General features: G+C 34.7%; 3 protein-coding genes across 3 annotated transcripts; 2 read left to right on the forward strand and 1 right to left on the reverse strand.

Moving 5' to 3' along the window:
* Nucleotides 1-628: 628 nt before the first annotated feature.
* On the forward strand, nt 629-2,657 carry LOC105164839 (cytochrome P450 71D95-like). Its single transcript, XM_011083633.3, has 2 exons — nt 629-1,675; nt 1,761-2,657. The coding sequence occupies exons 1-2, from the start codon at nt 770-772 to the stop codon at nt 2,373-2,375; spliced, it is 1,521 nt and encodes a 506-aa protein (XP_011081935.2). The 5' UTR covers nt 629-769; the 3' UTR covers nt 2,376-2,657.
* Nucleotides 2,658-6,273: 3,616 nt separating this feature from the next.
* On the forward strand, nt 6,274-8,124 carry LOC148787666 (cytochrome P450 71D13-like). The gene is made up of 2 exons (XM_088882252.1): nt 6,274-7,305; nt 7,392-8,124. The coding sequence occupies exons 1-2, from the start codon at nt 6,415-6,417 to the stop codon at nt 8,004-8,006; spliced, it is 1,506 nt and encodes a 501-aa protein (XP_088738378.1). The 5' UTR covers nt 6,274-6,414; the 3' UTR covers nt 8,007-8,124.
* A 2,387-nt stretch (nt 8,125-10,511) lies between these two features.
* LOC148787667 (viridiflorene synthase-like) lies at nt 10,512-12,974 on the reverse strand. The gene is made up of 7 exons (XM_088881760.1): nt 12,767-12,974; nt 12,312-12,576; nt 11,838-12,210; nt 11,535-11,753; nt 11,278-11,416; nt 10,929-11,174; nt 10,512-10,832 (listed from the first exon to the last, which is right to left on the reverse strand). Exons 1-7 carry the CDS (start codon nt 12,887-12,889, stop codon nt 10,527-10,529), a joined length of 1,671 nt encoding a protein of 556 aa, XP_088737886.1. The 5' UTR covers nt 12,890-12,974; the 3' UTR covers nt 10,512-10,526.
* Between the last annotated feature and the right edge of the window lie 1,237 nt (nt 12,975-14,211).

The raw sequence follows: 14,211 nt of genomic DNA on the forward strand, positions 1-14,211 counted from the left end.
ATTATGTTCTATGTTCTATTTTATACTGAGTATGCGTACCATGTATATAATTTTTTTTTAAATAAAATATATGACATCATCTTTATAATACATGTATGTTGAATGGAATAGAACATGACATATTATTTACAACAGAAAATTCAATCACTGTCAAATAGGCTGTGGCACTGTGCTTTCTTTACAATAATTGAAATTTTGGTTTAACTAAAAATTTGGTAGGCTTCCTGTCAAAAGAAAAAGAAAAGAAAGAAAGAAAAATTGGTAGGCGAAAATAATGGAAGGGTTTATTTGATTAAAAATCCAATTAAAAAACATCTTAAAATAGCAAAGTTTCAATTTATCTGTTGAAAAAATCTGTTAAACTAAGAATTTAATTTTTGAATTTCAAATTCCTATCAGGAATACAAGGGAATGAAATAAAATGAGTAGTAACTTAGAAAGTGAAGGGGATAGAGAGTAAGAAATAGCGAAAACTGAAAATTCAATTAAGATGGCCATCACTCCGTCAATATAATTGAAGTCATAGGAATGGTTGAAGTCTCCGAAGATCAGCCAACTGAGACAAAAAGGAAACGAACTCTCAAGTCTAATTAAAAAGATTAAAATATAGGGGACTGATCCAATCAGAGATCATACTTTTCTTATCCTTGTAAATCCTACACTATAAAGATTGTGCAGGCTTTTCATCAAACGCACACAAGAACTAAGATCTAATTGAAACGGAGTTGGTATACATCTGTTCCAATCTAATATCCTTCCCTGAATATACATGCGAGAGCAGGTGATGGAGATCCAGCTGCCCTTTAGCTTCACTACTCTCCTGCTTTTTTCATCTTTCATCTTTTTACTAATCAGGGCATGGGAGAAACTCAATTCTCCCAAAAAATACGAGAAATTGCCTCCAAGCCCGCCAAAGCTGCCGGTGATTGGGCACCTCCACCACTTGGTGGGCGGGCTGCCACACCATGCACTCAGGAGAGTAGCCCAAAAGTACGGACCCGTCTTGTATCTGAAGCTTGGAGAAGTTTCAGCAGTCGTGATTTCATCACGGGAGGCTACTAAGGAGGTGGTCAAACTTCAGGACCCTGCCTGCGCAGATAGACCCGAAAGCATCGGCAGTAAGATCATGTGGTATGATTACACTGATATCGCCTTCAGTGCCTACAACGAGTACTGGAGGCAAATGCGTAAGATATGCATATTGGAGCTTCTCAGCGCTAAGAATGTCAAATCTTTCGGGTCCATTAGGCAGGATGAGGTGTCCCGTCTTATGAAATCTCTTCAGTCCTCTTCTGGACAAGCCATCAATCTGACGGAAAAGGTGTTCGCGTTCACGAGTTCCATCACCTGCAGGGCGGCGTTTGGTAAAGTGATGAGGGATCGCGACGTGTTGATAGCCATGTTAAAGAAGGCGGTTACCATGGCCGGGGGATTTGAGTTGGCTGATCTGTTTCCCTCTTCCAAGTTGCTGCATGTTCTCAGTTGGAACAAATACAAGCTGTTGCGGATGCGGCGGAAGCTTGATACAATTCTTGATGCCATCTTGGAGGAGCATAAACTGAAGCAGAGTGGAGAGTTTGGTGGTGAAGACATTGTCGATGTTCTTCTCAGGATGCAGAAAACTGGAGAACTCCAATTTCCCATCACTAATGACAACATTAAAGCCGTCATTTTTGTAAGAATCCATATACGGCTGACTCGATTCAATACATATATAGCCTTCTTCTTTGTTAACTAATTAACAATGATTTTATATACAGGACATGTTCTCTGCCGGAACTGAAACATCATCAACTACCATCGATTGGGCCATGGCAGAACTAATGAGAAACCCTCGGGTGATGGCAAAAGTACAAGCAGAAGTAAGAGAAGCCTTTAAGGGAAAGACGACGGTGGAAGAGAGCGACGTGCAGGCTCTCAAATACCTGAAATTGGTGATCAAAGAAACATTCAGGCTGCACCCTCCAATCCCATTGCTCCCAAGAGCATGCAGAGATGAATGCAAAGTTAATGGGTACACAATTCCTCTCAAATCCAAAGTCATGATTAACATCTGGGGCATGGGAAGGGATCCCGAATATTGGCACCAACCCGAGACCTTCCAACCCGAAAGATTCGACAACAATTCCATTGATTTCTTGGGGAATAACTTCGAATACATTCCATTCGGGGCAGGAAGAAGGATTTGCCCGGGTATGAATTTCGGGTTGGCGAACGTGGAGCTTCCGTTGGCAAAACTTCTCTACCACTTTGACTGGAAGATGCCGAAAGGAATGACTCCAGATGACATAGACATGACGGAAGCGGAAGGAATTGCGGTCTCAAGAAGGAATGGTCTTGTCTTGGTTCCCTCAATATACACTGCTTCCACTTGACAACTCACGACTCTTCACTGCTGGGAGATATTGCCGCATAAAATAAAATAATTATTGGTGTTATTACAAGTAAACAGATGATGTATTTTTAATCATAGGTCAATTTCAGTTAATTTGTTGCCTACAATACACTTAATTCATAAAAAATACATATAATTTTTTTAAAAAAAAATCAACCATAAGTATAGTATTATAATACATGCAATCCAAATTTTATAGGATTATTTTTTGTTTCAGTTCAACTTAATTCAAACTATATCTTTACACCACTGGCATTGTTCATACCCCCAACAAATTACTATACTATAATGTTGGGGCTAAATTTTAGTTTAACACCTTTCCTATTCAGTAATTATACTATTTTGGTTAAGCTAATTGTACGTCTAAATTATTTATTTGTTATTATTATTAAAAACAGAATTTCACTCCTAAAAAATGAGCAAAGATCATTAATTAATTTTGTGTAAAATATTCTTCACTTTTATATAATTATGATGTAGGTATAATACCGAATCATGTGTTAATTATAAAATGGCCGGAGTAGCCGCTTTCTCCTGAACTTGGTAGTTTCAATAAAATATGCCCCTATTAAAATATTTAATATTAATAATTTTTCTTATAAAAAATTATTTTGTATTGATAATAATTATTAAAGTATATTAGGGTCAGCATTCCAAGATTTGATCCAGTACTGGACTGGATGGGCAGCCTCTCAATTTTCAGTGTCACTGTAGTCATACGATGATGATTTGTTTCCGTTTGCCAGGACAAAGAATCAGACAAAATTATGGATAAAATAATGTTGTGGTGAGTGATGGAAGAACACTGATATGGGCATGCACCGTGCACTCTATCTTTTATATTATCTTATAATTTATTAATTAATTAACCATCACTCATATACATAAACATATTTCCGTTTATAAATTGTTTTTTGCTTCTATTTCCAGTAAAAGAAGTAAAATAAACCCCAGAATATATAAAACCTCAAGAAAGAATGCACTATGTTTGTTTTCATTTCCAACTTATTTTCGAGACAAGTCAAAACATACCCAATGTTTGTCATTATTCAAAAACACCTTATTTATGTGTTTTTAACTGTTTTAGCATAAAAAAACATACATATATATATATACACACATATATACGTAAATATATAAAAAATACATGATTTGACAATGAATAGTATTTTTTATCTCCAAAAATACAACATTAAACATATAATACTTATTTTTAATTATTTCCAAAAACAAATCCAAACATACATACTATCTCTAACACATACTTATTTATCTTTGTTTTTCTCTCTCTATTTCTACAAAACACAACAAAACACTCAGAATACGAATCCAAACATTATGATGATCTTTCTATAATTACAATCCTTCCAACTGAGAATGGATGAATCTTCACTGCTTGGGACGTCCTCTCATAAAATAAAATAATTTCTGTTATTTGTTTTATTTTTTAATATGACAATCCTCAGTTGTTTCGATTGCGTTTTCAATTGTGCGTTTATTTCACTTTTTAATTTTTAAAATAGTGATTAAAATAAAAATATTTTTGTTATATATATTTTCATTTAATATATATTGAACTATGATATGTATTGATATGGCATCACCATATTTCAATATAAAAACATAATTTTATTAATTAATACAAATATTTTTTCATTTTATACAAATGTAAACGAAATTGATAACATATATTTTTGCCACTTAAAACCGAAAATTAGAAATAAAAACACAAATATTAATTGTGATGTCAACTTCCCTTGACTGGTTGAACTGTGGACATACTTTCCATTGTTCTCTTTCCTGCTTTTAGATATAATAAGATCAGTCAATTGATTAAACATAATTACAAGAAAAACACATCATGTGTTTTTATCATCAGTGTCATTTCTGTAGAAGATGCATCCAATTCCCAGTTGCAGCAGAAGCAGAGCTCCATTGACGATGATGAGGTTGCAGCACTCTGCTTCTATTTATTCTCTGTAATCGTTTTTCTTCAGTTTTACACTTTTATTAGTTTTAAGCAATTTTTACCTTTTTAACACTTTACACGCTGGCATTCATGCTGGAGTAGGCAGGTAAAGTAGTTAGCTTTTCTTCTTCATTTTAACTGTGTATATATTTATGCAGTTTTGCTATAAACTAGATTAGTTTTTATCAGAAATAGAAAACTGATTTCTCCCACCGAAATGTTCACCATGATTCTGCTACTTTGTTGGTGAATTTCATCTTTTAACAAATTCTAAGTGTCTCAATCAATTTTTTGCGTGCAATAAATACCTTTAGCATTGGGATGATCAATTACATATATAGCAAGTATAAATTTCATAACATTGAGATAATAAAATATAAAAATAAATATAATTCGAATAGCTTAATTCACCCTTAACATCAATAATTATAACAGGACAAGATCCACCGTGCTGCTTGATTTATATACGTAAGAAAGATATCCAAACAATAAAATCTAATAATTTCCATTGTGCACGAAAGTGTTATGATGATAATACATTCTTTTGAAAGAGGAAAACTTCATTCCCTTTGAAAGAATTAATTAATTAGAAGAAAATCATCCCTGAATATTTCTTTTTAAATTTGTGGGTAACTTGACGTAAACTATGAATCACCAAATGCAATTTAGATGATTTATATCCCTAATCCTAATATCATGCTTCAGGTATGCTCATTTTCATTCATTTTTTTCTTAAAAAAAATTATGTAATTTTAATTTTGTATACGAATACATGGTACCCTAACTAATACCATCGATCATTGCAAGAGTACTTCATAAATTACTAATTAATACAATTATAACAGTAAATATTATTATTTGACTAAAAAATTATGTAACAGGTTATTAGTAATTGATTTAACAGTTGTTGATGTTATTTTTCAAGACTTCAAACCTATACGCAAAAGAAATGTTAAAGGATGGAGGGTAAACATCAAGAATAAGCTTAAATGTCATGTTTGAAAAGACCAGGAGCTAAGAGCGGGGCTCTGAAAAAACTTGAAAGGAGTTCTGATCAGTGTCAATTCAATAAACTTCGGGATTATGCAGAAGAATAGGTCAAGGAGAACAAACTCTAGATCCACTATCATTTTAGGGAGATATCATGAAAATTTGGTGAAAATAGATGGAGATGATTATCATTTGAAAGGATCACATAGGGGGTTTTGGCTCACTGTTGTCGGGCTAGACCCAACAATAATTTATACCCAATTGTATATGCAGTGGTCCAGAGGGAGTTTTAGAGACACTTAGGAATGTTTTTGACTGTGTTGAAATATGATTGAAATATTTAGAAGGAAACTCAATGCACTTTTGTGTCAGATAAACAGAAAAATGCTCCTAAAAGCATTTTATATTGTTTTTCCTCACTTTGCACCCAAATTCTATGTCAGACATATACACAACTTTAGAACAACAGGGTTTAGGTATCTTGCACATAAATATGCATTATGGAAGGCAACAAGAACAAGTACAGTGGTGAATTTAAGCTGAGGGTGGAAGAGATGGAATAGTTAGATTAGAGGATATTTGAAAAGTTTAATGATAAAGCCACCACATGGATGAATCACGCTAAATTGAACTTTCGAAATGTGATATGTTACTATAATAATTGTTATGAAAGCTTCAATGCAAATATAATAATGAAAGAGATAAACCTATTTTTATTATGCTTGAACCAATAAGTACATATATCATAAAAAGATTGCAACATGATAAAGATAAAGCATTTAAAAAGTGGAAAGCAACATTGTCCCACAAAAAAATGTTATTGCAAAAATATTTTTGACATAATCGGTGATTGCCTCTACTTACTTTCTAAATGCGATTGATGTGTACATATATGTATATATATATATATATGACAATCATTCATACATCTAGCACAAAAAAACATAAAAAAAAGATCAACTGTAGTATGAATTAATCTTCCATTTGAATGATTCATGAATTGAATACAAATCAATCCAGCTGTAGTATGAATTAATTTTCATACAAGACTAGAGCAGTAATGGAGATCCAGCTGCCCGTCAGCTTCACTACTCTCCTGCTTTCTTCATCTTTCATCTTCTTACTAATCAGAGCATGGATGAAGCCCAAGTCCCCAAGAAAATACGAGAAACTGCCTCCAAGCCCGCCGCAGCTGCCAGTGATTGGGCACCTTCACCACTTGGTGGGCGGGCTGCCACACCACGCACTCAGGAGAGTTGCCCAAAAGTATGGTCCCGTCTTGTATCTGAAGCTTGGAGAAGTTTCAGCAGTCGTAATTTCATCGCGGGAGGCCACTAAGGAGGTGGTCAAAGTTCAGGACCCTGCCTGCGCTGATAGACCCGAAAGCATCAGCAGTAAGATCATGTGGTATGATCACACTGACATCGCCTTCAGTGCCTACAACGAGTACTGGAGGCAAATGCGTAAGATATGCATATTGGAGCTTCTCAGCGCTAAGAATGTCAAATCTTTCGGGTCCATTAGGCAGGATGAGGTGTCCCGTCTTATGAAATCTCTTCAGTCATCTTCTGGACAAGCCATCAATCTGACGGAAAAGGTATTTGCGTTCACGATTTCCATCACTTGCAGAGCGGCGGTTGGTAAAGTGATGAGGGATCGCGACGTGTTGATAGCCCTGTTAAAGAAGGCGGTTACCATGGCCGGGGGATTTGAGTTGGCTGATCTGTTTCCCTCTTCCAAGTTGCTGCATGTTCTCAGTTGGAACAAATACAAGCTGTTGCGGATGCGGCGGAAGCTTGATACAGTTCTTGATGCCATCTTGGAGGAGCATAAACTGAAGCAGAGTGGAGAGTTTGGTGGTGAAGACATTGTCGATGTTCTTCTCAGGATGCAGAAAACTGAAGAACTCCAATTTCCAATTACTAACGACAACATCAAAGCCGTGCTTTTCGTAAGTAGATTATTTAATTTGTTTGCTCACCATCAAACATTTTTCACTCTTTCTATATGTGTTCTAAACAATGATTTTCTATATAGGACATGTTCTCAGCAGGAACTGAAACATCATCATCTACCATCGATTGGGCCATGGCAGAACTAATGAGAAACCCCCGGGTGATGGCAAAAGTACAAGCAGAAGTAAGAGAGGCCTTTAAGGGAAAGACGATGGTGGAAGAGAGCGACGTGCAGGCTCTCAAATACCTGAAATTGGTGATCAAAGAAACATTCAGGCTGCACCCTCCAGCCCCATTGCTCCCAAGAGCATGCAGAGATGAATGCAAAGTTAATGGGTACACAATTCCTCTCAAATCCAAAGTCATGATTAACATCTGGGGCATGGGAAGGGATCCCGAATATTGGCACCAACCCGAGACCTTCCAACCCGAAAGATTCGACAACAATTCCATTGATTTCTTGGGGAATAACTTCGAATACATTCCATTCGGGGCAGGAAGAAGGATTTGCCCGGGTATGAATTTCGGGTTGGCGAACGTGGAGCTTCCGTTGGCAAAACTTCTCTACCACTTTGACTGGAAGATGCCGAAAGGAATGACTCCAGATGACATAGACATGACGGAAGCGCAAGGAATTGCGGTCTCAAGAAGGAATGGTCTTGTCTTGGTTCCCTCAATCTACACTGCTTCCACTTGACAACTCACGACACTTCACTGCTGGGAGATGTTGCCTCATAAAATAAAATAATTATTAGTGTTATTATAATTAATTATCTTTTCAATATGGTAATCTCCACTTTCTCTTCTTCTTTTCTTCTTTTTTTTGCAAAAACATCTACTGTTTTCTTTGGTGAATAACAGAAAATTCTTATTAAAATTTAATTTAATCCAACTAAATTCATTACACTTATGTAATTAGTCATTTTTTTTTTACTATACCAACCACACTGCAAATTCATTGTATTTTGTTTAGGTTTAGGTCTTAATACCGGAAATTAATGTTAAGTAATTGTTGTCAACTTAACTTGACTGCTCCAACTGTGTACATACTTCTCTTTCCTGCTGTTAGGAATAATAAGAGTAACAAGTTCAGTCAATTAGTTGAATATAATTATAAGAAAATTAAACAGATCATGTAGTTTTAATCATAGGGTCAATTTCAATCAATTTGTTGCGTGCAATACACTTAATTCATGGGCTAAATTTTAGTTTAACACCCTTCCTATTGAGTAATTACACTATTTTAGTTAAGCTAATTGTACGTCTAAATTATTTATTTGTTATTATTATTAAAAACAGAATTTCACTCCTCAAAAAAATGAGCAAAGATCATTAATTAATTTTGTGTAAAATATTCTTCACTTTTATATAATTATGATATAGGTATGATACCGAATCATGTGTTAATTATAAAATAGTCGGAGAAGCCGCTTTCTTCTGAACTTTGTCGTTTCAATAAAATATGCACCTTACTAAATTAATATTAATAATTTTTCTTATAATTAATTTCTTGAGGAGGTTGATGTTGGTAGGGCATCCAAAAAGTTGTATAACTATTAATTAATATGCCACTAATTTCCATCGTGCACGAAAGTGTTATGATGATAATTAATACATGCTTTTGAAAGAGGAAAACTTCATTCCCTTTGAAGGATTAATTAATTAGAAGAAAATCATCCCTGAATATTTCTTTTTAAATTTGTGGGGAACTTGACGTAAACTATGAATCACCAAATGCAATTTAGATGATTTATATCCCTAATCCTAATATCATACTTCACGTATGCTCATTTTCATTCATTTTTATTTTTTAAAAAAATTATGTAAGTTTTAATTTCGTATACGAATACATGATACCCTAACTAATACCATAGATCATTGCAAGAGTACTTCATAAATTACTAACTAATACAATTATAGCAGTAACATATAATTATCTGACTACAAAATTATGTAGCAGGTTGTTAGTAATTGATTTAACAGTTGTTGATGTTATTTTTTCAAGACTTCAAACCTATACGCAAAAGAAATGTTAAAGGATGGAGGGTAAACATCAAGAATAAGCTTAAATGTCATGTTTAAAAAGACCAGGAGCTAAGAGACGGGCTCTGAAAAAACATGAAAGGAGTTCTAATCAGTGTCAATTCAATAAACTTCGGGATTATGCAGAAGAATAGGTCAAGGAGAACAAACCCTAGATCCACTATCATTTTAGGGAGATATCATGAAAATTGTGAAAATAGATGGAGATGACTATCATTTGAAAGGATCACATAGGGGGGTTTGGCTCACTGTTGTCGGGCTAGACCTCAACAATAATTTATACCCAATTGTATATGCAATGGTCCAGAGGGAGTTTAGAGACACTTAGGAATGATTTTTGACTGTGTTGAAATATGATTGAAATATTTAGAAGGAAACTCAATGCACTTTTGTGTCAGATAAACAGAAAAATACCCCTAAAAGCATTTTACATTGTTTTCCCTCACTTTGCACCCAAATTCTATGTCAGACATATACACAACAACTTTAAAACAACAGGGTTTAGGTATCTTGGACATAAAAATGCATTATGGAAGGCAACAGGAACAAGTACAGTGGGTGAATTTAAGCTAAGGGTGGAAGAGATGGAATAGTTAGATTAGGAGATATCTGAAAAGTTTAATGACAAGGTACCACATGGATGAAATCATGCTACACTGAACTTTCGAAATCTGATATGTTACTTTAATAATTATTATGAAACCTTTAATGCAAATATAATAACGCAAGAAATAAACCTATTTTTATTATGCTTGAACCGATAAGTACATATATTATAAAAAGATTGCAAAAAGATAAAGATAAAGCATTTAAACAGTGGAAAGCGACATTGCACACATTAAAAAGTTATTGCAAAAATATTTTGACATAATCGGTGATTGCCTCTCCATCCAGGCCAAGGACAACTACTATCAAATGTCTTACAATACTTACTTTCTAAATGCGATTGATGTGTACATATATATATATATATATATATATATGTATATATGACAATCATTCATACATCTAGCACAAAAAAACATAAAAAAAAATCAACTGTAGTATGAATTAATCTTCCATTTGAATGATGCATGAATTGAATACAAATGAATCATTTAACTACTACATATAAATGAATAAAAAAACAGAATAAATTTTGACTGGATCATACAAAATCATATACATGTAATTATCAAGAATTTTGAATACTGAAGGAATCGACGAGCAATCCAGTAATAAGGGGCTTCAACACTTTCTCGGGATGAGTATAGCCATCTTGATTGTGCTTGTAAACAACATCGATCAGTCGGGACAGATTCACAACTCTTTTCAGAACCTCCATTGAAACTGATTTTTCCTTCACACATTCCTCGTTCATATCCTTCCATGCATTCTCAGCAATGTTCTTAAATTCCTCCATTGCCTCTTCCTCGGATACTCCGTAGTCTTTCATGTAGCACTCGATCCCCGTCGCACTTTGTCCTCTTTTCTTCTCAATCTGTGAAATTATCCGACATGTCAGAATGAGATCAGAAGCATATATTTGTGTACGTGTGTTTTTGGTAATGAGTTTGAAATATTTTTATATATATACCTCGTAAGTTGCTACATCATCGACAATCCGGCAAATAGTGACATTAGCTACTTGAATTTTGGGTTTTCCTACAAGCCAATCGAAAGCTTCCTTTGTAACAGCGTTCATGCCGATGAAAGACGTGGCTGCCAGCAGGTAATATGTGCTGGTAATGAAGCCATTGGTCATATAATCAGCAAAGGGAGGCATGTATCCTTCAATGAACCACTTTGCCTCAATGTTGTAACTCCTCACTATCTCTTTCATCTGTTCAAAATGTACATGATCAGAACTATACATTAAGTTTTATTTTCTCGTACATAACATCATATTATATATTGAAATTAGGACAAGTGTTCATCACACGTACTGTTGCTTTTGCGTAATGAACAGCGAATGATCTTCCTTGTTGTCTTAATTCTTGCTCGTACTGATCATAAAGATCCAAAAGAACTGTATAGCATATCTTCATGTAGTCTGGGAGTCTATCCGTTTCCTTAATATCCCATCTGATAGATCAGAAACAGAAAAGAAACTATAGTTATATATATATAATTGATTCTGGTTAATCCAAGAAATAATTAGACCGGCAAGCTATATATAGGGTCATATCTATGTAATATGTACCTTTCTATTGCATCGGTGAAAATTTCAAGCTCGTCAATGGTACCATATGAATCATAAGTATCATCTATTACTGAGATCATGGCGATAGTTTTAGCCAGCATGACACGAGCACGTGAGTATTGAGGCTCAAAATACACCCCCAATGTCCAGAAATAGCATTCCACCACTCTATCTCTTGCATATGAAAGTTTGGAAACAAGGTCCAATTCCTTCCACCACCTGCATGCCAGCCACCAACCAGCAAGATTTAGACATGTAGTCAAATTAGAACCAAAACAAGCACATACCTAACTATTTAAGTACCTTGACAATTCACAGAGTTCTCTCCTATGCAGCATTTGCAATAAATTGAAGTCCAATTTTGCAAGCCTCAACAAGGAATCATTCTTTGATTCATATTCTTCGTAGACAGATATGTAATGACGTGCCTCCACCCTTGGGATGCCTCGTTGCAGGCATTGCTCCAAGGCATGTGCCACCTGTTCCTTGAAAGGAGAGCTCAAATGTGGAGCAATGGACTCAAGATGAGCAGTTGTGAAAGCAAGAGCCTTGTCCAAAATGTCTTCCTCTCGTGTTTGTAAATGGGCTGCTTCATATAGACTCAACAGACCCTTAGGGTCGGCCCTCAGTGAATTCTTGAATTTACCATCATTTTCCATAAACTTTTCGAAAATTCCTGTTTTCACAACGGCATTTATTAATATCGTCTTACAAGTAGGAATCTGTTAAAAAATAGAACATTTTGGCCAGCTTATTATACGGATTGAATTTAATTACCTGAAGAGATGGGATGACCATGTTGCCGTAGTAACCTAAAGTAAAGAGCAACAGTGTGTAAATCATCGCTTTCAAAGCTGGAACGCGCGTTGTAGAAGTTCAGTATCTGTTCTTCGATTTCTGTTTCAAAATGATATGAAATGCCGAGGCGCTCAATACTGTCTATCAAGTTCAGCTTTTCAGCCATATTTTTGTTGTGTGCTACAATCATCTTCCTGACCTTTTCCCTCAATAATTCAATTTCTTGTGCATAAAATTCGACAACCTGACGGGGCATAAGAACAAAATTAGTACATGATAGTTGATGTCATAAAGTCTACATTACTTAATTTCAGCTACTCCACAGAGATCAATTAGAAGGTTTGCATGCAACATGAGTTTTAATGATCAGTAGCAAGAACCGATAGATATACACGTACCGAAACAGGCTACAGGTAGGAAAATATGTATAATACCTGATTGTCAATGGAAACTGAAGTGAAAAGATCGCCCCATAGACTAGGTGAGAAGTTAGCCAACGGGCGAACGATCTCTTGTTGATAGTTTACAACATTTTCAACTGTAGCTGAGGCCATCATCTAAAATAATGTACTATAATTTGATAACTTTATCTAAGGGAAGAAATGGATTAATTCTGAAGCTGCTGAGTGTTGTGATTTCTAATGTTTGTTGCAATTCACAATGCCGGGAGCATTACGATCTTTTTATAGCGGTGAGTAATGTAAAATTTCCAACCTCGTGTCTTTGACAGGAATAAAATTTATGGATGCCCATTGTTTACCGCAACAATTGGGATCAAAGTCAGTTGATGAAGGATGCTTCCATGTCATTTCCATAATTACAAAATTTAGTGAGGTATTCAGTTCTAGATCATGACTTGGAAAAATTTCTGTCGTACATGGTTGGATGACAAATAGAATGTAATATACTATGTTGACTGGTAGAAGTCTCCAAATTCCTACTCTAAAGGGATTAATTTTCAGACAAGGAAAACTTATAACATGGGACTAATTTTCTGTTGTATGGAATGAGTCCAACTTTACAGGGTCCGCTAATCTTTTCCTCTTTGTTGAATATCTACATGCAAAATCATACTTACGTGAAATGCTTCTGATCAAAGCGAGTTTTTTAGTATATCTTTTTCTCAAATTAAAACTATTTTTGAAGAAGTTATGTACTAAAGCAACTGTTTTATCTCGACGAAAAATTGAATCAAGAGTGGGGGCGCCAGCACTGGTCACATCACTGACCCAATTTACAAGTTAGAAGACCTGATGAATTGTCAAGCCAAAGCTGGTCAAATTTTTCGTTGTAATTAAATTATGTTCTATGTTCTATTTTATACTGAGTATGCGTACCATGTATATAATTTTTTTTTAAATAAAATATATGACATCATCTTTATAATACATGTATGTTGAATGGAATAGAACATGACATATTATTTACAACAGAAAATTCAATCACTGTCAAATAGGCTGTGGCACTGTGCTTTCTTTACAATAATTGAAATTTTGGTTTAACTAAAAATTTGGTAGGCTTCCTGTCAAAAGAAAAAGAAAAGAAAGAAAGAAAAATTGGTAGGCGAAAATAATGGAAGGGTTTATTTGATTAAAAATCCAATTAAAAAACATCTTAAAATAGCAAAGTTTCAATTTATCTGTTGAAAAAATCTGTTAAACTAAGAATTTAATTTTTGAATTTCAAATTCCTATCAGGAATACAAGGGAATGAAATAAAATGAGTAGTAACTTAGAAAGTGAAGGGGATAGAGAGTAAGAAATAGCGAAAACTGAAAATTCAATTAAGATGGCCATCACTCCGTCAATATAATTGAAGTCATAGGAATGGTTGAAGTCTCCGAAGATCAGCCAACTGAGACAAAAAGGAAACGAACTCT

Source organism: Sesamum indicum, linkage group LG6, assembly GCF_026168435.1.
Source record: "Sesamum indicum cultivar Baizhima isolate 11 linkage group LG6, ASM2616843v1, whole genome shotgun sequence".
NCBI lineage: Eukaryota > Viridiplantae > Streptophyta > Magnoliopsida > Lamiales > Pedaliaceae > Sesamum > Sesamum indicum.

Bases quoted from the DNA above. Each gene is read 5' to 3' on its own strand.
- LOC105164839 (XM_011083633.3), top strand. From the start codon at position 770: ATGCGAGAGCAGGTGATGGAGATCCAGCTGCCCTTTAGCTTCACTACT. The intron at 1,676-1,760 runs GTAAGAATCCAT...TTTTATATACAG, and splicing joins ACATTAAAGCCGTCATTTTT to GACATGTTCTCTGCCGGAAC.
- LOC148787666 (XM_088882252.1), top strand. From the start codon at position 6,415: ATGGAGATCCAGCTGCCCGTCAGCTTCACTACTCTCCTGCTTTCTTCA. The intron at 7,306-7,391 runs GTAAGTAGATTA...TTTTCTATATAG, and splicing joins ACATCAAAGCCGTGCTTTTC to GACATGTTCTCAGCAGGAAC.
- LOC148787667 (XM_088881760.1), bottom strand. From the start codon at position 12,889: ATGATGGCCTCAGCTACAGTTGAAAATGTTGTAAACTATCAACAAGAG. The intron at 12,211-12,311 runs GTAATTAAATTC...TTGTGAAAACAG, and splicing joins TGGTCATCCCATCTCTTCAG to GAATTTTCGAAAAGTTTATG. The intron at 10,833-10,928 runs GTATATATATAA...ATAATTTCACAG, and splicing joins ATGATGTAGCAACTTACGAG to ATTGAGAAGAAAAGAGGACA.